At 35.3% G+C, this 23062-nt stretch overlaps 1 protein-coding gene across 3 annotated transcripts; it reads left to right on the top strand.

Annotated features, from left to right (window-relative positions):
- Positions 1-557: 557 nt before the first annotated feature.
- On the top strand, positions 558-22992 carry LOC129567279 (protein decapentaplegic-like). 3 transcript variants are annotated; one of them, XM_055443948.1, is made up of 4 exons: positions 558-4369; positions 5792-7853; positions 18940-19434; positions 20260-22992. In XM_055443948.1, exons 3-4 carry the CDS (start codon positions 18954-18956, stop codon positions 21117-21119), a joined length of 1341 nt encoding a protein of 446 aa, XP_055299923.1. In that variant the 5' UTR covers positions 558-4369; positions 5792-7853; positions 18940-18953; the 3' UTR covers positions 21120-22992. The 3 variants fall into 3 exon arrangements, with proteins under 3 accessions (XP_055299923.1, XP_055299922.1, XP_055299924.1); XM_055443947.1 differs by having other exon boundaries at positions 5741-7853; XM_055443949.1 differs by lacking the exons at positions 558-4369; positions 5792-7853 and adding an exon at positions 14829-15419.
- The last annotated feature ends 70 nt before the right edge of the window (positions 22993-23062 follow it).

Below are 23062 nucleotides of genomic sequence, written 5' to 3'. Positions count from 1 at the left end.
AACCGTTAAACTCGATCATGACAAATGTTCTGTTGATCTGTGAACAACAACAACAACGACAACATTGACAACGACAACAGCAACAACAAAAACATATTTCATGTGACAAAATACAACGAGTATTTCTTTCAAACGAGTAAAATTAAGGATGTAAATTCACAATTAATTTAATTATGGCGTTTGTAATTGATCGGAGAGATCATTAATATATATGTATATATATATGCACACAACATAGCATGAACGCTTCGAGCTAGAGGTTGGCGTGTTGACAAAGGGAAGCACAAATTATATGTTTGAGTTGGTGACGTTTATTTCGTTGTCGTTACACATATATAGAGATATAGATATGTTGCCCCGAGTCTATAATTTGAGTCGATTGTAATTGATTCGATTTAATTAACGCCTGCGGTACGTAAAATGCCAATATCTATATATCCACACATTTGCAACAAATTCGAATGTAGCTCTCTCTCTCTCTCGGGCTGATATTTCATTTTTATGTTAATCTTAATTCAAGTTAAAGAGTGTAAGTTTTTTTCTGCTTCGCTTGAAATGTTTTTTTTTTTCATTCATGTTTTTTTGTTGTTGTTGCTTGCTTGTGTGAGCATGTGGAATTTGAACTCGACAAACTTTTCGGATTTCAATATGGCTCCATTGTGTCTGTTTTGAATGTTCTTAGATTATTCTCACATCAATGCATCGTCCTGTTTTACGGAGCACTCTGTTGTTGCTGTTGTAGTGGTAGTTTTTGTTTTTGTCAGCTATTTCTCTTGATCCCTGGCCTTTGTTTTAGCCGGCAAATACGCATATCAGTTACCTTTTTTGTACGTATAATTTTTGGAATCGCAAAATATGATGAGAAAATATTACGATATTCGTTCAGATTCTCTCTTTCTCGTTGTGTGTTGTTGTTTTAATTTGCGACATTACCGGTACTTTGCTTTTGGTACGTAAATGACACCGTGCATATCCTTTTTCTCACATGTCTTGCGATCATTGTTTATTTAAATGAATTTTCACAACATTAAACAATCTCCGAAAAAAAAAAACGACAAACAAAAAATATTTAATGGATGATTTGATATCCATTGAATTATAAAAATAAAGCGAGAGAAGCTGCAGCGAGTGAAAAAAAAAGATGAATAAAGAATGAGCAAAGAACAAAAAAGGTGCCGACATGGTTGAATGAATACACGTATATGCTGATGCAAACCATGATGCAGAAGAAGAAGAAAAAACTGTCGAACGGAAGGAATCTTTGCGCATTCATAGAGAAAATCGTACTCGGTTTGTCATCGCTTCGAAATTGATCGACGCGCGGCAGCACAGAGCGATTGACCGTTAAGAAGATTAACATTCTCCAAACAAACATTTCAAGCCTTTTCTTTTTTTCTTTTCAAATACCAAACCGACGAAACTTAAAAATGAATTTGATTCGAGTGCTGCGTTTCATTTCAACTGTAAAGCTAATTATGTGAGTGTATATAGCTGGGCAGCCTTTCAAATTCAACGAAAAAACTTGTTCATAATAATAATGATATCGAGGCATGAGCATGTGTCATAAGTAAGCGTAAGAGCCAAATAATTAAATGGTTGAAATAAAGTCATTACTCCTAATAAACGATGCAATTGGCACGAAAAAATCATAAATAAATGAATTAAAAGTGTCGCTCTACTCACTACAGCCTACACACATAATTACTCACGATTGCTTTGAATCAAGTCTGCATGAAATATAGACATTTTTGTTGCTCTCTCTTTCTCTCGCTCATGCTCTGTCTCTGGCTCTTGGAATTTGTGAATGACGAGAAAAAAAAAACACTCCATTTCGTCAAGCCAATAAATTCTTCACACTTTTTTCGATCGCACATATGTTACAGCGATACGAACACACAAAAAAAGTGTTGTAAATGTATGTGCGCACATATCGGGCATATGCCAAAATAGGCAAAAACGGTCTTGATGGCGAACGAACAGGAAAAAAAAATGTGAGGACAACAACAATAACAACTCGAGCAACGAGCAAAATAACAAAACGGAATGAATGAACCAAAGTTAAGCATTGGGCATTGTGTGACGGTTGAGAGCAGAGCCGTCAAATAGTCTAGCAGATGATGATCAGCGACTAACACACAGCAACAACAGCGATACAGTACTCATTAATTAACAATTATGATATACGGTTGATAAGAGCGACAATGTGTCTGTACTCTCGGTTCGGCAAACCCAATAAAAACCGCCATGCATTCCGCACCATAGAGGCATTATGTCGTCTTTTTTCTCCTTTGCGCGCTGCTGTGAGTCGAACAATCTTTGGTAGGAAAAGAATACATCAAAAAGGTCTTGTTTACTTTTCGCTCAATAAAATATGGCAACGATTTTATAAGGTGACAGATACATACAGTGCTACAATGCTGAAAAACGCAAACTTATCGATACTACTCAATCGACCGACCGATTGACGTATGGATGTTTGAACATTACCATTTCGTTGGACGGTGCAAATTTATTGGAAACAAAAAGTTGTGACAGCGACAACAGGCTTAGGCGAAATGAGGCAATTTTACAATAAAATGTTAATTTGTGGAACACAGCCTCGACTGTGTAAGTAACACTGTGTCTATCTCTCTGTGTCTGTGTGTGCGAGTGCGAGTGAGAGAAAATGTCTTTCTTTCATTTATGCATTCTTGGTCATACTTCGTATCTTGTGTCTCCTCTCTCCGCTCGATCCCATCGTCTCAAATATCACGGTTGATTTGAAATTGTTTATGAGACTCTGTCGAATTTGCGAAATTTCTTCCTACTCGCTTCACAACGCCGCACATTTTGTTTGACACTCTAGTCGAGATTCTTGCGTACAACCGCGTGTAATGAATTTAATTTCTGTGGGTGTGAATTATCACGACACGATAATAAAGAGATATGGACCGAATACGAATCGAGATGAGAAAAAAAAACCGGATGAGCTGATGAATTGCACGACGAAAAAGAATCGTCTCGCTTCTCGGTATAATCATCTAGCTTTGCGCATTGCTGTCGATTCGGTGAATGTTTTCAATTAAAAATGTAAGAATTTATACGAACATTCAACGCCGTACAATCTTCACGCATGCAATAAATGCTGCAGAAAAATCGCGCGCACGCACATACACACCGTGAACCTCTTGAACATAAATTGCGCAGGACAGCGAGTGCTTACATGAAGAAATAATCACTTTTTTTTTCATATTTTCTCGATTTAAAGGGAAAATCAGCAATCATAAAAAAATATTCTACGTTCATAAACGTGTTTTGCTAGTTGAACAGTTTGACGTTGAGTTTTGATATCGAAAAAAACGCACTCAATCAATTTATGTGTGGTTCGTATTTCGTTGACTTTGCATACATACGTGTTTTGCAGTAAAGGATAAATAAAATGGACGAAAAAAAACGTGATAAAATAAATGAAAATATGAAATAGAATTTCGAAAAAAAAAAAGACTTATACAACAGCCATGCGCTATACACCTGATTGATACATGCGGCTCATGAACAACGAAAAAGTGATTATATGAAGAAAGAAAGAAGGTAAGGTGGAAGGCGAAAAAAAAAAACAAATCTATTTGTAACTGTACAAACAGTGTAGTTTGAAAGAGAGCTAGCTCTCTTGCATTGTAGACAAGTTTGCATAATACTTGAATTAATTTAAATTGATAGCGAATAGAGCGCAGTGCAACACTCTCTCTCTCTCTCCCTTTGCGAAAGAAGAGAAAAAAAAACAGTTCACCTACATTCGCTGCTGGTATAATCGAAAAACGATACACGAATTTTGCATTTCGCACCGTCTTCGCTAGAGTTGCAAAAACAAACGACAACAACAACAACAAAAATGTGATTTTTTTCTGTATTCAAAGTCATGAGCGAGAAGAGAGAGAAATGTTCACATCACATCAAAAGCACACCACTATGGAAGCATCCAGACAATAATAATAATATGAAAGTGTTTAACATCGATATATTATCGATGAAATGACAACTGACCCTATTGAAACGACGATAGAACTGACATACGTACGAGCATAAAACTCTATGAGCAACATCACACAAACGTATTATGCATAGATCTGCTGTGTGTGTATCGGTGTGTGCTGCATTGAAGCAAGTGGCATGTATGCAAATGTTATAGTGGATGCTGTCCCATTGATCGTGATGTATATATATGTGTGTGTGTGTGTATTTGTGCGTGTGTTGAGAGATGGGTGTATGTGACTGACTGGTTTGTTCGATAGTTTGTCACAAAGGAGACACAATCGAACTTAAATTGCGAGTATATTCACCAAAATATTTAAAACCATTACCGTTCGATCATTATTATTATCATCTTGAAGTAAGTGTTGTGTAAATTATTTCACGTCAAAATTCAATGTCCACTGAGCATCGATAGTAAACATTTATTGAATCCATTACATTTTAACCCGTTAATTAGACAGTACATACAAATCAAACAATAATATAACGAACCAAACACGACATTTTGTCCGTAATATTCAAATTGAACGACAAAAAAATATACATACACACGGAGAGAGAGAGAGAGAGAGAGAGAGAGAGAGAGAGAGACAACTACACACCGTCGTACAACGGCTGACTAGGCTGTAGCTCGCTCACCAGAGCAAAAGATATCACCAAGAGAATATCAATTATAACACACAGTGCTAAACTCGCTTACAAGTTATAACACGCTCGCTAAAAAGACAAAACGACGAAGCAGATAATGAAATAATAAAAAAAAAACATATATATATATATATATATATTGGAAATAAAAACGAGAAGAAAAAAAAAACTATCAGAAACCAGCTCTTGCAGAGTGTGTATCGAGCACATAAAATGCGATTTACGTTGGCATTTGTTCGTGAAAACAACAACAACAGTAATTTTATAGCTTTCGGCCCAGTCCGTAAACGATCTCGCAGTCGTCATGGAATTATATGTGTTGTGTGTTGTGCTGTGCACGCTCTCTGTGCTCGGGCTCTGTGTATATATGCGCGCGCGAGAGCCAGAAGCCCGACTCAACTTTTCATCTCTCGTTCAAATTGCTTGTTTTCATTAACCAGTTGAGAGTTGAACGCAGAATAAACAGCATCCATTTTTATCTCATTTGTCGTCAAAAACACACGGCACACAGCAAAAAAGAAATAAAAGAAGAAAAAAAAAATATCATAGTTAAACATACAAACACTATCCGAACCGAGTTTCTGCATTCTTTATTCAACACAGATATTCAATTTTTGTGTATCTGAATTACCAACTAATTCAGCAAATAGTTGAAGTCGTCAAAGTTTTTCCGTTTTTGTTTTGTGCATTTTTTTTTCTCCATCGAATACCAACGAATCGATGAATGCTTGAACAAATGTCGATTGTTCGATTTTAATATGCGATTTGAAGTCTCCGAAACGACGATCGAATGAAACGTCAACGAGCTCACGGATTCTACATTCCAAAATATTGTGTTGATATTTTCGATATCGAATCAAGTTTTATTGTCTTTTTATATTTATTTATTCGTTTCGTGTGTATATGTGTCGGTTGTTTTTTTGTTTCTCTCTATCATCGATTGACTCTTTGATGTGAATATATAAATTTTATTTGTCAAATACTTCAACGGATCAAAAACTGTTGCCTGTGGATGTTGAATTTTGAATAATTTTTACTTCTGCCGTTTTTAAGCTATTCACATGTATCATAATTTCTCCAGCATACAGTTCAGTGTTTATGTGAATTGTGACATTTAACTACACTCATACAGGTGAGTGATGCAGTACAAGTGTGACAGAAAACGGTGGCACTGCTATATAACATTTGGACAGACTACAGCAGCAGCAGCAGTAGCAACAACAACAACAACGACTACTACAACAACGGCAGCAGCACCAGCAACCAACCACCATCACATCGTATCGTAACGCAGACAACATGCATTTTTTGACATAACATTTTTTTTTTAAATGATTGTGGACTTTAAACACACTTCAAAAATTTGAATGCAACCATATTTTTTGTCGTATGTGAGTGAGTAAATAGTTTCCAGTTTGTTCGTATTACATGAATAATCCGAATAAATGAACCGCAAAAATGAATCAATAAACAGAAACCAACAAAAAACAACGAAACGCATGAAAAACCAAAACCTTCCATAGTTAAATTTCAGTGAGACAAAGAGCGATCAAGAGAAGAAAAAAAAAAAGAAGTGTATTGCAAAGTGTCGATTAAAAGTTTCCAGCACAATTCAAGGATTATCTTTTTTGATTAAAGCATCGAATAATCACACAAGCTCTGTCGGCGGTGGCTCAAAAAACACATTTATACCTATTGATTTACCGAATATGGCCAGCGATAACAACGAATGAATAAATTTACGTGTTTTACATTGTTCTTTTGACTTGCGACCAGAAAACCAAGTTTAGTTTATGTGTGTTTTCGGTGAAACAAAAATTGCTCATCGAAACCGCGCAAATTTGTATGTATTTCGCTTTCGTTTTTGTGTTGTGTTGTTTCTTAAATATCAAGTGCATCACTATCGTCACTATCAGAGAGACGTACCCAATATCAGAGAGCCAATAACGGCGACTGCTGCATGAAATGCAGCGTGTGTTTTGAAAGAAGAAGTGAGAGAGAGAGAGAGAGAGAGAGAGAGAGAAAAAAAAACACACACAAAACGGCTCTCGAAGAGAATAAATGTGAAAGCTGAAAAAACAAAACCATTTAGTGGCAGTGTGAACAAGTTGAAATAGAGTTGCGATTTAGCCGCCTCTTGTTGGCTGTTGAACGTCTCTCTTCGCGTTCCAATATCTATATGTATCTCTCAGTGTACGTTAATTTGTATATGAATCGGTGTATTTTGACTGTTGTCCGGTATTCCATGAGCCACGATCAATTTTCTTCTTCTTCAATATCATCAACGGTTTGAATGTATGCATGCTCGCATGCTGTGCCACAATAGTGAATGTTGTTTTTTTCGTCACATTCCATATTGAATATATTCGTTCGATTGCGATTAAAAAAAAAAACGTCGACCGAAAAAAATAATAATCTTTTTATTGACCAGAACTACTCAAATTGTGTGACATAGTACATGTGGAGAGTATGGAAAGACGTACCAAGCCATTTTTATCGAGTGCATAATATGCACATTATTAGCATATTTCTGTATACGTGGTGTTCGAGTGCAAGACAAAAATACAATACGAAAAAATTAGTTCAACTTGTCATTTGGTGTCAATGGTTAAAAAAAAATGGGAATTTATCCAAATTTTAAGGAATACGACCGTTTAACATGAAACTGTCAGTATTCAAGTGGACAAAGTCGAAATTGATTTCCGTGCAAGGAAACAAATTGCTACTAAATCTTCGATATATGACCACGAGTTGTGCTTATCCAAATTATCCATTGAATTTAACATTTCAATTAGTGACATGAAAAAAAAAGTCTCTTTCAACGCACTCGTTTGTAAATCGCATCGAAAAAAGAGAACGATCTTTTTCAAGTGAAACACAACAAATCGAATTGTTAATAAAAAAAAAAATTGCATTAAAATCTGAAGTGAACATTAAAACAACCGTCAAAACTAAGTGCTAGCACACATAAACCGAATTTCTGCTGAACGAACCCAATAAAGAATTGAATTATAGTTTTGTCGCGAGAGTTGGAAAACAACGCCACCAATTGTGCTGTGACATTGTAATAACTTTCTTGCCACGGTTGATGATATCATTTCGTGCGAACGATCAACGAACAAGTTGAGGAACCAAATCAAGAATTTGCATCTGTTTTGGCTGCATTTTATGTATTTCTACGCCATAAAATTAAAGTAAGTTAAAACGAAGACAAAAAAAAAAAACGAATAACTAGTTCGACGAATTGTTTTTTTTTTTTTTTTTTTTTTTGGTTCGAATTCAAGCAATTTTTTCGGGTTGCTTGTTCAATCTATAATAGCCTCCATAAAAGCGTCAACAATTAATTCCATCAAAGTTCGTTCACCACATTCCTATGCAAAATAATGTCTACCACAAATATAGTCATATCTTTTTCGTTAGAAACAAGGAATCGATTGTCGATTCGGTGAAATGAAGCCCAATATTTGTTTCAAACATACCAATAACCGGAAGAAAAATTACTCTCTGCGCGTTAGCATGCGGTGCAAACAACTACACACAAAACGAATCAACTCGAATCAACTCGAATCGAATCGGATCGAATAACCTTCGGTTTGAAATGAATATACATTTTATATTTTTCTCTCTATCTTGGGCGAGAAAGAGATGGATAAAAAAAGAGAGAAAGAGAGAAGAGTTTCCTAAACGAATGACATGGCATTTGAGCGTTGTGTGAGCTTGATTATTAACAACCGTAAAATATTATTTTCTGCGTAATAAAATAATTAATGATGATACGACCCCAATGACTTTATTTTAGATGATCGTATAAATTGCGTATTGAAACCTGTGCTGATGAAGAGAGAGAGAGAAAGAAACACGTACAGAAAAAGATATGATTCGTTTAATTCGTCGCGCGGATCGCGCTCGATTTGATTAGCATACCATATCAAAAATTCGTTTATTGTTCTAATCGGTGTTTTGGTGCAGAAAAAGAGTTGGAATTGAGTTAGACGTTGACTTCATATCACTGGCACGACGCAATGACGTCTTTTCGATGTTTCGCATTCGATTCCGTAATTTGAACGACGGCGTCCACAGCAAGTTTTATGCGTTGAATCAAAAAGAAATAAAAAAAAAAATGATATTAAATACAAATGAAGTGACAAGTCAAATACGTCAACGAATCAGACAAAAAGTCTGACACATTTGAAATATCTGAACAGTGTACGACAAACAAAAAAAAATGTTGTCAACCTACAACTAGAGAGCCAATTTCAATAATATTATCATCGAAACAAAACAAAACTCGTTTGTTGTGCTTTTTTTTATCGTTCACCCATTGTGGGCTCGGTCCCTTTTTCTCTTTCAAACTGGACACACATTGAAATTCTAATACACTGACAAATGGACACATAAAAAAAATTGTGTTTCACTTTCGTTTCATTTATAATAATCATTAGATTATGCCAATAGTGTGTCCTTTTCAAGATAAAAAAAAGACAACGTTTGGTTGATACGTACAAGAGAATGGATTTAGTATTTCCATTACTTTCAAAAGACTTTGATGCTTTTCGATTGAGTTTCAAAAGACAAAATCGTGACTACACTTTACACTGAGTGTGTGCACCGAGTGTCGGCTTAAGCTAGGCCTTTGGCAAAATAATTGCTTTATCGCTTGGCATGTAACTGCCAATTCTTGAATGTCACATAATGTATGAAATCATTGATTTCATTTCTCACTGCATCAAAGGAAACAAAATCAACTAAAACATTTTCCAATCGACTCTTGATTGTGTCTCGAGATAAATTCGATTGGGTTTTTCTACGCCAATATCAACAAAAATATTGCCGGTGTATTTTGTAATTTCATGTTGACAATATTGTACACGGCGCACGTACACATTATTCCAATGTCAATCGAATTACCATTTGAACCACACCTTTTAAAAGGTATTACAATTGAAAGACGACAATTTAAAAGAAAAAAAAAGAAGAAAAAATGCGAAAAAAATGGAAAAAGTGAAGAAAAAAGTGCTGAATCGTCGATAAACTAAGATTTTCAATTACCCAGCATCTCGTGTTAGATGTACAAATATTTTCCCTCATTAGTGCATTTTATCATCACTTGATTCCAGTCAAACTATTTGTTTGCTTCAACTGTTGTTATTTTTGTTGTCATTTCATGCGTTACTTCCGAATGACTCAAGAGGAAGCCCGTAATTTAAGTCATCTCTCGCTCAAATGGAACGAAGCGTATTTATTTAAGCGAGAAAAAAAAACCATTGCATGAATAATCCACGCAAAGCCATGGTTTGGATATTATTTATGGTTGCGTTAATACAATCAAAATATGCCCGAGGCATAACTACATCCTTAACAGCAAAAAGGGTTTCTTTCATTCGCCAAATACAGTCCATTAATCGTTCCATTAAGCGAATATACTTAAGCAGATTTCCTTCACTTCTCTCTTCATTTGCCCGACGATTTAAGTAACAGCTACATATCATTCGATATAATCATCGAGCAAATTCAAAAATGACACATTCACATTCGTATATCGTTTATTTTTAAAGTTGAGAAGGCTTCGAAGAGTTCGATAAACTAATTTTTTTTAATAATGAATTTGATTGTTTGAAAGTTGAGAGCACCCGAAAAAAAGAGAACCATTGACATTGAGCCATGAAATGTGAAGGGGATCGAAGCAATTGAATCAAAAAAAAAAATGGATAATTGATCGGTTACTTTCATATCATATTCATTTTGCGTGGCATCGTTCTGCACGCCATTGTCGATGGAAGACTTGAAATAACAACCGCATTTTAATCCCGTCGTTGATGCTTGTTCAATTTCTATTTTCAATTGTGGAATTGTTTTAATTTAAAATGTAACCGCCGAATGGTATGAATGGCATGTACGCAATTTAATCGACCAAAACTATTTTTTGTGGTTAGTTCGATTGTCATTAGCTTTTGTACATTAATCCATTCGTTTAGTGAATGTGAATTTGTCGTTTTTGTTTGTTTTTTTTTTTTCCTCTGCCTTCATACCATCGTTTCATCTGTTACATTTAGTAGCGTCTCTCGTAGTTCAATCAGTGTGGTGAGGCCAGCAGCAGCACTCTGCAAAACACTACTTTATGCGATGTCGTCCATACACACACAACCAGTTTGGTAACATTCTTTGCATGACGTCGATGGAAAAATGTCAACGTTAAATGTGATGAGAAAACCTCTTTCTCTCTTTCTGGAAAACATTCATCATTCATGATCTAAAGCCATCTGATTCCGTGCTATTTTACTTACTGCGCGTTTTTTTTTTCCTCTGTGTTGTATTTCATTTTCATCATTATCTTATTCTTGTCTGCATGTTTCTCTGTCTATCTCTTCTATCTCTTACTCAGCGTCGCTGCTGCTGCTGCTTTTTTCCAAACTTCTTTGGCTAAACACACGGCCGTTAACAATTCATAATCAAAGCAATTGCAACATGTAGATATTTCTTTGGAATGTTTTCGGTCATTAAGTTTTCACAACATTATTATATCGTAGCGATACATATTTTGCTATTGAATTATCAACTCGGAAATACCTCACTCGCCGTGATGTCACATAAAATTTTTCTTTAGTTATTCTATACGCACCGTTCTATTTCATTTTTTGTGTGTGTCTGTCGATCGTGTTATCTGTTATGTTGAAGTTGGTTTTTTTAGTTTGATAAAAATTGTTCAGCATCGATTGTATACGGTGAATTTTTTTCGATGTTTTTTTTTTCCATGATTTCAACCGTTCAATCACTGTGTCATTACAACGCATCTCGTCTCGTCACGTTTGCTGTTCAACGTTCAGTTTTCATCCCTAGGCATCGAAACGATTTTTGTGGCCATGCAGTCTGTATCTAATTATGTACATGTTGTGCGCGCGTATGCGTGTGTTTTAATGAAGTGATAAAAATTTATTTGAGTGTAATAAATTCGATCGAATTTTTCCACAGAGATTGAGAGTAAACAAAAACGAACACAAACACACGCACGCACACTAAATCAAAAGAAGGTGCTGAAGTAGAAACGATCGTCTAGAATGTCTGTGTAAAATAAATCCTAGGGCTTCTGTTCATACGTGTATAAGTTGTTCATGGCATGCATGACGATCAACTTACACTTAGCGCCACGTTGACTTGTTCCAATGTCATTTTCAAATTGTTTTCATATCGATTTGATCAGAGAGCGATATTGACTGGCTCACAATTGACACAATAACTCTTTCATCAAATTGTTATCGATTTTTAATGGCCAATGATAACGATTATGATTACGATGTACGGAAGGAAAATGTTTATAACACATTTCAAATCTTAACATTCGAAGCACTTGAGCGAGAAAATAGACGTTACGTTTTTAAACAAATGCTCATTTGGTTTAAAAAAAAACCAATCACATTATCAATAACATTTATTTGAAAATCACCGTTCTGTTTCCTTTTTTTAATCAGCTCCTAAAATTTTATTCATTTCGTTGAGGATGAAAATGATTTTTTTTTTTACATTAATTTCTCGCCCAAATGAAAGATTTGTTTCAATTTAGCGGTACTGTAATTCAATATCACATTGAAATAGACTCCATTTTGTTCTATTTTTAAGCGTACTCTCTTGAAATTGATTATTATTCTTCTTCTCACTATTCATTCGATCAAAGGTCGAAATAAAAAATAAGGTAAACACGTACAATGTTTTTTTTTCCCGGAGATTTTGACTATATCACTTGATCGATAAGAAGAAAAAAAAAAACTGCTCGCAAAATCAAAGGAAGCCACCATGAATTGATAAAATAATCCAAATTAGTCGTTCGATATGTTCGGTTCCATTCAGGAGCAAAAGTGAACAAGTAATTGAGAATAGAGCAAAGAATACCGGGCGTTGAGTCACTGATAATTGTCGCATTGCCAAATACACAAGCGGAAAAAAACAAATAAATGAAAGAAGCGAAAAAAACCGAAAAGAATTTCGAAAAAACTGAGTGAACAAGCCGTAAAAGTTTTTTTTTGTTCTTTTTTTTCTCTCTCAAAAAAATCGGAGAACAAAGAAAAAGCACTTGAATTCACGACATGCGGTCTTTTCTTCTATACATTGTGTGGTCTTCTACGCATATATGTGAATGGTTGCTGTGTCCATCCAGAGAACATACACTTTGTTCAACGATCGTGAGCATGTTGTTGTTCATATGTGCAGTGGAACCAAAAAAAAAAAGAGCAGAACTTTTGTTGCACATGCCAAATGCACAACCAGCTTGGCTTAAGAAAATGGTCGGTTGAGACCTTGCACGCATTATCGCTGCCATTCTATTCTGGTTCAACCCATTCAAAAGGGAACCAATTAGATTTTGCGAAAGCAAACGAACATAACACAGAAATATGTATTTGCATATAAAATGCGATTGAAACAAGTGTACTGATTTATTTGACCAGCTCTGATCTCTGATCATCAAATTCATGTTTCGTTTTGTTTGAAACAGCACGCGTGCTCATATAAAAATGGATCTAATTCAATACAAACACACAAAAGAATGGGATTAATGATTAAAAATTAATCACATTGTTGTTAAGACATAATTTACACGGAGGAAACATGTTCAAATGATCGTTTACGTTTTATTTATTGTCATTCCAAGTGAAGAAATTCGTTTTCGGTCAAAACAGAATGAAAGAACAAATGCTTACAAAAGGAGCAAACACGAGAACGACAACGAAAAAAAAAACACCAAAGTCATTGTGATTTTCATTGAATGAAGCAGCAGCAGCAGCGGTGAAGCAAGTGGCAGCAACAGAAAGAATAAAAGGAAGAAAAAAAACAATATTTATGTTTGTTAACCAGCAAATGATGTTAATATAAAAACGAGAGCCGAACACAAGCGCTCTGAAAAGCGAAGATCAAACAATACATGCGTAGAAATCGATTGGTTTTGGAACGATTTTCATTGGCTCGAAATGATTTGAACAGGAGGGGTTTCTTCAGCATCGTTTCACGATTCAATTTGCTTTCTGGATTCTATCTCACTTCTTTTTCTCCAGTCAAAACGGCCACGAGAACCAAACATACGCTGTTTGTATATACACACTCTGTGTGTGTGTGTGTGCGTTGGTTTTTTTGTGTGTTCGAAAAAAAAAACCAAACGAAAAAACACAAACGATCAGACAATTGCCAGGTTCTACCTCGCACCGATAAAACATGCATCAGACACGTAACAAATATACGAACGAAGAAAAGACTATGTATTTCGAATGATTTTCCTTTGATTTTCGGCCGAGAGTCGCTTACCACAACAAATGTTACTGCTGCCGCTGCCAGAGAAACCACGGCTCATCTATTTATGTTTTCTTCATTCGCGGATACCCACACACACACACACACATATCCATGGGGACTAGACCTATATCAAGATAAAGTTCCTTTTCTTATATATATTTTATTTACTTATCACTTTTCATCTTAATTTTTTTTCTTCTGACTTTGTAGCTATCGCATGATATTGTCTCTGTCGTTCAATTTTCAACAAAAAGTCATAATTCTTTTATTGTTTCAGATCGTGTGTGTATGTGTGTGTTTTCTTCTTTTTCTTCTGTTTGTGAGTCGGTTCTTCAATTGTTCTCTCTGTTTGGTTCCTTGGATATTATATGTCGTGATTTCGTTTACGAATGTTACTTATTTCTCTTAAACCTTCGTTGGTGTGTATGTGTGTATTGGGCATCGCTCGATTGCCGAACATTTTTCACTTCGGGATTATCCGTGCACGCGAGCTCCTGTTGTTGTTTTTTTTTTCTCTTCTCCTTTGTTCATTTCAAACACACATACATGCACACAGCAGCACACATGTGTGTTGGTGCTATTTCCACTAATGCCTTCGTACACTACATGTAAGAACACACACACCATCGCTACACATACAACAGGGCTAAAGTGGTATGCGCTCAGAGCTTAAGCTTATACACAAGTCGAAGTGAATGCAAACATTGTCATGTGATTTTACCGAAGCAGTGCAATAAAAAGAGAACGACATACATATTGACAGTCGAAGTGCATGCGAGCGAGACAAGTGCTCGCATAACTGGTGGACGAATAAGAGGGTAGGAAGATAAGGCACAGGCAGTAGAAGAGAAGTGAAAAGAAACATAACAACGAAGAAAGAAATGCACACACATAAACAATTAAAGAGCGAGCTAAGGAAAAAAAAGGTGAAAGACAAACAGAACCAAGAAGTCTAGTAAAACCGATTTTCAGTTTGAATTTATAATTCAGTTGTTGAAGACGTTGTTGTCTAAATGCGTACACACTCGAACTAACGACAGAGAACTGTGTGTGTTGTGTATTATTTTTTTTTTTATTCGATTACACCAGTGAAGAGCATTTTTCTACGTATTATTTTGGATTATCATTGGAAATAAAATCGGACTTTTCATATCAATTTGTGTTCAGTTTATTTGCATGTTTAATGAAAATCAAAGCAAAGCAATAATATTTTATCAATAGTTTTGATAAATTAAAAACAAAAGCAAATAGTGAGAATTTAATGGAGAAAAAAAGACTTTTTCGAACAGATATTTCGATTTGCCGACAGACTCAATGGAATTAAGAGCATGTGAATTGTGCAGAATAGATTTCTGATAGAAAACAAACTGAACTGAACAAAAGTTGAATACCTCAAGTGTACATGAGTGTGTTTTTTGTGTGCTAAATCTGAATTCGAAAACATAACGGAGTTATTATTTGATTTTTATTCTAATTTTCGAAAGGTAAGAATTAATTGGCCAAAATTTCGAAGTCAATCACCACTTCTGACAAGAACCAATCAGTGTTTTCGTATTTGAATAGTGGCTCTTCGAATGCAATCGCATAAAATCAACCAAAAAATGGCAACTCTCCTTCAAATCAACGCTTTTTTACTTGAAATGTTGAGTTTTTGTGCTCGATCCGAATTCCACGTGAAGAACCAAATGGAACTTATACCAAATAGACCATCAAAAACACCATATTATATCCCGTTGATTGTGCCCCTCGTATGCATTTGTAAAGATGCATTGTGAGGCTTATCGGCCAATTTTATCGGTCGGATATCTTGCTGTGCATTGTTTAATGCACGATCACTCTAATTGTCTTCGTATAAACATTTTCAATCCTCATTTTTCGTTGTTCTTGTTTTTCAAAATGTTTTTGTGTATAATTGCAAAAATTTGGGACTCACATTTGTTTGTGCAAGTTAATATACAATTCTAGGAAGCCACTTTATGTCAAAAGTGAACTAATGACCACCAAGCCATTGTACGTAAATCCGTAAATCAGCCCATCAGAACATCAATCCGTCCTTTTTCCGAGAAATAATATATTGTTTCAATAAATTGGTCATTGTGGGTATGGGAGCAAAGATAAAGCCATAGTTGTTTGAATCGTGTCATACAAATCGTTTAAAAGTGATAAAATTATGGGCATTTAGCCGATAATACCGATTCAGATTAAAAAGTGATTCGAAAAGAACGCAATTTTATCGTGCGAGAGGCGCTGCATTTTTGATGTTCTCTCGCCACTTCACTCAACGTTCACTTAAAATCAATTATGAAATCATATAAATAATTGTGATCATAATGATTTGTGTGTTTGATTGATGCGACATGTGTACATCGTCGGGTCTAATCACTTGTTTCTCATTCCATTTCCATTCTCGCGCGTATATCACTCTTATGTGTCGTATATTTTTTTCATAAAATCTATCTATCACACACAGTACAAAATTATTGCCAACACTATAATTGTAACGGAAAATGCAATTAATCTTTGTGTGTATGTGCACGAGTGTGCTTTTCTAAAACATTGAGACGAATGGCGCAATGTGCTTTGTGTTGCTGAAATTGTTCCGTCCATTCATGTTCAAAAAGATTTGTGCCGCTAAAGGAAATCCACCATCAAATGCGATTGTCTCCATATTAGAATTTCGCCAAAACTAGAACTGGTTGTTTGATGTGTGCATGCCGCCACCACTTCCTTTCGCACAAGTTTTGCGCGCGCTCATTTTCTTTTGCCATACAAAATTGGTGGTAATCATAATTATTATGTGTGAGGTATCGAACTAAATGCGATAAATGTGATAAATATGATTTGTTCCGTACACTACAACTTGGAGGAAAAAAAACCGCATGCACATTGTGTGTATGCCATATGTGATCGCGTTCAAGCCAACCATTTAAGGAATTTTACTAGTGCAAAACATAGCAATTTGTGAATGAATGTGCTCATCTTATACGGAGAGCATCGTACAAAATGTAATCGTGCCATTAAAGCTGGCACGGATGCGCAAAGCCAAAGCGCATATCTATCTATCTATGATGTTGTTGCATGCAACATGATTGAACACACACATATCATACATTTCATACTTGCACTTGTCGGTTCATCTAGACTTTTTCTTTCGTTGCCTTCTTCACTCTTGTCTTGAAATTAGACTAATACATTGAACAAATGATGGAAAATTATAAACCTATTTAAGACGGTTTAAACATTATTGCTTTTAAATTATGGTTATTTCATCGGAGATTTCGTTCAAATGTTGTGTGTGTGTGTGTGTGTGTGCGTTTCCCTTTTTTTATCATTTCACATCATCTGGTGCAGGTCGGTGCTTGATCTGACCGATTCAATATATGCCGACCGATTGCAAAGCGAAAAAGAGAAAAAAAAAGAAAGAAACAATATTCGAACAAAGAAAATTGTAAGATATTGATAAAGAAAGATCTTTAAATCGATAAAATCGTATGACGGCATGACTATAGAGTCAAAAGTTACACCAACTGATCAACAAGCCGAAATAGAAAATAGACATAAAAAAAATTGTAAGATAGATTGAACAAAAAAAATAGCAAATATGCACAACCATAGTGTCGGTTCATATGTTTTGACAAAGAACAACATTAAAGCAGAGGTAGCCATACAATGCATACACACGGCAGGCGTAAAAGGCAACATCATCAATATTTACAAAACTACCTGTTTCTATTTTTGTTTAATTTTCTCATTCGTATTTCTTCCTCGTTTACGTATCCATTCTTGTAATTTCACGTGTGTTCTAGGCGATTTTCCATCCTCTCTTTTTGTTTTTCTATGCCTATGTCAATGTGTGTTCGGTCATGTTATTCCTTTGTATTAACAGCGTTAACTGTTTGTTACACTGATCGTAAATTAACAATGCCATCTATACTTCACACTGGAGTGCATCGAACAAGCCAGCCCGAGTTGGCTGCCGCTGCCTTGCGATTTTTCTTTAATTTTTCGTCTTGAGTTAAAACTTAATGTCATCCCGTATTAGATGGTGATTTAAACCAGAAAAAAAAAACACATACCCACACACTTTCATAATGCCAAATGTGCACATGTTAATAATATTTTGCTTCTTGGAATAAATTATCATTTCTTACTATGCAAATTTTACTATTGTCATAACACCGAATTCGGGATTAAGAATAATAGTTGAGAGAAAGAGAGAAACTGTACGCCTTATTTCGCATCAGATCCTTCTGAAGGGGCTTGAAAAGCCAACCAAAACAAAAATACCATTTACAATGAGGCTATAAAATTGGTAACAAGTTCATCTTGACAAACAAAAACAGCATCTCTACTGAAATAATGCATCCTTTTCACACTTGCACCCAGTGTGCACTTACCTAAATCCAGCATCGCAGCACTCTCTTAGTAGCAACTAATTCCTTTTCAAACAGAAAAAGAGAGAGCGATAGGAACAAAGCAAAAACAAACGAATATCTTGAACAAAGAATAAAACAAAAAAAGGTATTTTTTTTTGGTTTGTAGTATGATTAAAAAGTCTTAAAAACCCTGCACCGACCGATGCGATAAAGATGCTGAGTTCTTCATGAAAGAATAAAAAAACAAATCCTTGTATAATTACTCTTCAGTTGTTTTCCTCTCTCTAGTGTTTGAGCTTAGTTAAGTGTTTTCAAGTGAAAAACACCGATCATATCAGCGCCGTACTCAGAAATTTTTTTTGGAGGGTGCAAAATCGATTTTTTTTTTGTTCATTTTTTTCTTTATGGTGCAACAAAAATTTTGTTGCACCTTTGAAATTTTTGGAGGGTGCAATGCCAGGGTACGGCGCTGGATTATATGTATCCGCGAATTGACCTGCATACAATTTACAACACAGTTGTTGTTCTTTTCTTCTAATATTTTTATTTGATTAAAAAAATTCTATGAAAAAAAAAATATTTACATAAAAAAATGAAAGTTTAACAAAATTTTTCTGTTTCATTCCAGAGGTGCAAGCGACCATGCAGATGTATATTTATATAATTGCCATGCTGGTGACTTTACAGCCCTTTGTACAAGTTGCTGGCATAGACACAACAACAACACCAGCCACAATACACACAACAACGGCAAGTGCAACACAGCAAACAGACAGCGCTAAGCAAACACATTTAGACAGTAGTAGTTTAACAAATAGCGATAGTAAACAACAAATACACGAAAATGACGTGATCGATCCGCCACCGTCACTGTCGTCGTCGCCGTCGCCGAGTGTAGCGATGGATCACGATACAATAATCAAAGTCGAACAAAATTTGCTCAGCTTATTTGGACGATCAAAACGACCGAAGCCCATCGATCGATCGAAAGTTGTGATTCCTGAATCATTAAAATTACTCTATTCCGAGATAATGGGCGATGAGCTGAGAGAAACGGTGAATTTACCAAAACCAGGACTGCATGCTAAATCATCAAATACAGTGCGAAGTTTTACGCATGAAGGTATGTATCGACTTAAACATAAAATTTAATCGTAATATTAAGGTTTAAATTAAGTCTGATTAAAAATTTCGCGGTACACATCCATCTCACATTACACACACACACACACTAGTGTAAAGAATCCAATAAACAAACCGATATTGTTCATAGAATGGAACAAGGAACAGTTTCGTTTACACACAGTGCACAATAGTCGGAATATAAATTTCACTCTTTCGACTCGACGCGTGGAAAAATAGTGACGACTTGGGTTATTTATAAAAGTGACAAATAATCCGTTTATCGGAAAAGAGCGCGAGCACAAGATGTGCATTAGATTGTTGTCATTTATCAGATATGCTGATGCCGCCGCTGCTCAGCAAGAATTCTTTTGTGAATGGATTTGGACATGTTTTTCATGATGGGCATATAAATATCAAATGTAAATAATAAAATAAAAAAAAAATAAATTCCTTCATCCACTTTATCCGCAAATAATGATGCATAATGATGAGCAATAAAATAGCTTCGTGCTATAAATCTCCATATAATACTAATTACTGTCAAAATTAAGACAGCATCGAATAAGGCGTAAATTTTATTAATGAATCGCGATTGTGTTCCGGTTTTTGGTTCGATGCCGATGCAAAATATTCAACAAACTTATTGACTTGCTCATTCGATTATTATCTGCGCACAAGCATAGTATTTGAGAGTGTTTGATATGTGTATGTTATTGTTTTTCTCGATTCAATTCAGCTCTATCCACCGATAAAAACCGATTATCACTATTATATTCATTATAAATTAATGTGCGTTTTATTTCCTCTTCCCATTTTTTCTTAGAAAGTAAAATCGACGAGCGATTTACGCATCATCACCGTTTTCGTCTCTATTTCAATGTATCGACGATACCGAAAGCGGAAAAATTGAAAGCAGCCGAATTGGAAATTCAGCGCGATCCAATCATCGATGGAGACAATTTGCGGCACAAAGTTCTAGTATATGACATTGTACGGCCGGGTATTAAGGGCAAAACTGAACCCATTTTGTATTTGATCGATACGAAAACCGTTCAAATCAACACATCCGACACGATTAGTTTGGATGTGTTGCCGGCAGTTGATCGTTGGCTTCAAAATCCAAAAGAAAACTATGGCATTCTGGTGCAAGTGGTGATTGGTCATCAAAATCTACCACCCGCTCATCGACACGTTCGACTTCGAAGGAGCGTCGACGAAAAAGAAAATGAATGGGCTAAAATGCAACCATTCTTGATGACCTACACCGATGATGGTCGCTACAAGCAACGAGTAATCCGGGATTTGAAAACAAATCGAGGCCGAAGGACGCCGCATCGACGAAACAACAAACGACGTGGTGAAGGCCGTGAATTGTGCCAACGAAAACCGCTTTACGTTGATTTCAGCAATGTCGGCTGGGACGATTGGATTGTTACGCCAAACGGTTACGATGCATACTATTGTCATGGTGAATGCCGTTTCCCATTTGCCGATCATTTAAACACAACGAACCATGCGGTCGTCCAAACATTAGTGAATTCAATAAATAGCGATTTAGCGCCCAAAGCCTGCTGTATACCAACACAATTGAAACCAATATCAATGTTGTATCTGGATGATCAGAATAAAGTCGTTCTGAAGAGTTACCAAGATATGGTAGTGGTTGGTTGCGGATGCCGGTGAAATTTCGCTTGATTTGCGTTTGATTGACTTTTAATAGCACATCGAACTGAAAAAAACAACGAAAAACAAAGACAAAATTTAAACCAAATTGAGGAAAACATATCCCATTCACTCAACACCACAAGTCAACAATGGAATTTTATTGTTTTTCTCACTCACACACTCTCTCACTCTCACTCACTCCACATGCTTTGCTCGCTCTTGCTCTATCTCTCTCTTCGAGCATGAGATCCGCAAATCGATATTCGCACATCTATCTCAATTTCGTTTATAAAACGTTTGCAAACACACGTTTTCATCAAACACACAAGCCATAAAACAATGCGTGATACCAAATTTATTTTATGGAATAAACGTTAACTGGCGTCTTGGATGGATGAAATGTGCCGTGTTTGAATTTCCGTTCACCTGACATTTTGGTATTTATATATGAATAGTATAAATAGATTGCTAATTGTCACACACACACATACACAAAACATTAACACACAAAACTCATGCACACATACACAAACACCACCGTGATGAGTAGAGTGAAGACCTATGCATTTGAAAGCCAACAGGAGATGTGAAGAAAAACCGATAGAATTGTATCACTTAATAGTGTCGCAAATATGAATAGAAAGAGAAAAAAAAAAACAAAATACTTCTACGCACACATACACACAATATATCACATGTGTGCGTGTGTGTGTGTGCAAGCAAAAAAAAGAGTAAAATCGAAACGACATAAAAATGACCCATGTCTACTGTGTAGCTTTGTAACCAAATCGGCTCAGCCAAATAATTAATTAATGTTAGCACTTACGCAAATATGAATCGTCCATGGGGACGAATTCGAATCATTGTAATTCTTTTTTCTCTGAATTGATATGTTAAATACTGAGTCATTTCAATAAATATATTCCGAAGAAATTCATTGCATCAAGTAAGAACACGAGAACCTACCTTTTTTTTTCGCTGAACAAACGATTCGCCAATATTCGATACTTTGATTGAAAGAGAATGGCTTTTCTAAATAACAAATATGTTATTGTCATAGTTGTGATTTAAAAAAAAGTATCTGAATTTAAGGTAAAAAGAAGTTTTCATCGACAAGAACAATTCGTGAAGCTCCAAATTTGAAAGAAGAAAACTGACTTTTTGCTGTCGTTGTAATGTGGCGAGAATTATTGTATCGTTTGACTTGTATTACGCATGTAAATAAAATTGTTCATAAAAATTTCGTTTCACATTTTGTTCGCACATTTTACGATATGTATCTCATTGAACGACTCGATTATTGTTGAAAGTTTGTGTTCATTGAGGCATCCAGAAGAAGAATTGCGGTATGATAGTTCCAGTGTGTGTATGTAAATAAACGATTAAAAAACAAACTTTCAGCTCGATATTAGTACGATTTAAAATGAATCAATATCGATGGACCAAGTGAAAATGTTGCACTCGATTTTCCTGTGCAGTAGAAAATTAAAATAAGTAGAGATCAAAACCCTTCAAAGAACACGCAATAAAAAAAAAAAAAAACAAACATCAACATATATTCTTAGAAATATCCATTTATAGATTTATCTTGATTCTTTTTTATCGACGAATTCATTGCGAAATTGTAATCAATTGAGAAACGTGAGTAATGAAGAAAAAGAAAAAGAATAAAGAACAATCAAGAGAACCAATTGTCAACACCATCAGAAATGAGATTAAGACATACTTCTTTTATTACAATAATAAATTTGTAGGTATATAAATATATAGAGATATTCATATGGAATGTAAAATAAATAGCAATAAGACGAAAAACATGTTATATATAGTACCTGGATAAGGACATATTTATTGCATTAAAAAAAAAATCTGTAACAAAACCTAAGTGAAATCTGTGGCGTTTTCTATTGTTATTTGGCTCTTTTTTACAGCGATCGAGGGGATTTCTCTCTCAGATAGGT

Source organism: Sitodiplosis mosellana, unplaced genomic scaffold (genome assembly GCF_009176505.1).
Source record: "Sitodiplosis mosellana isolate CC-2019 unplaced genomic scaffold, AAFC_SMos_1.0 Smas_scaffold_11, whole genome shotgun sequence".
NCBI lineage: Eukaryota > Metazoa > Arthropoda > Insecta > Diptera > Cecidomyiidae > Sitodiplosis > Sitodiplosis mosellana.
This window is presented reverse-complemented; position numbering and strand designations above follow the sequence as displayed.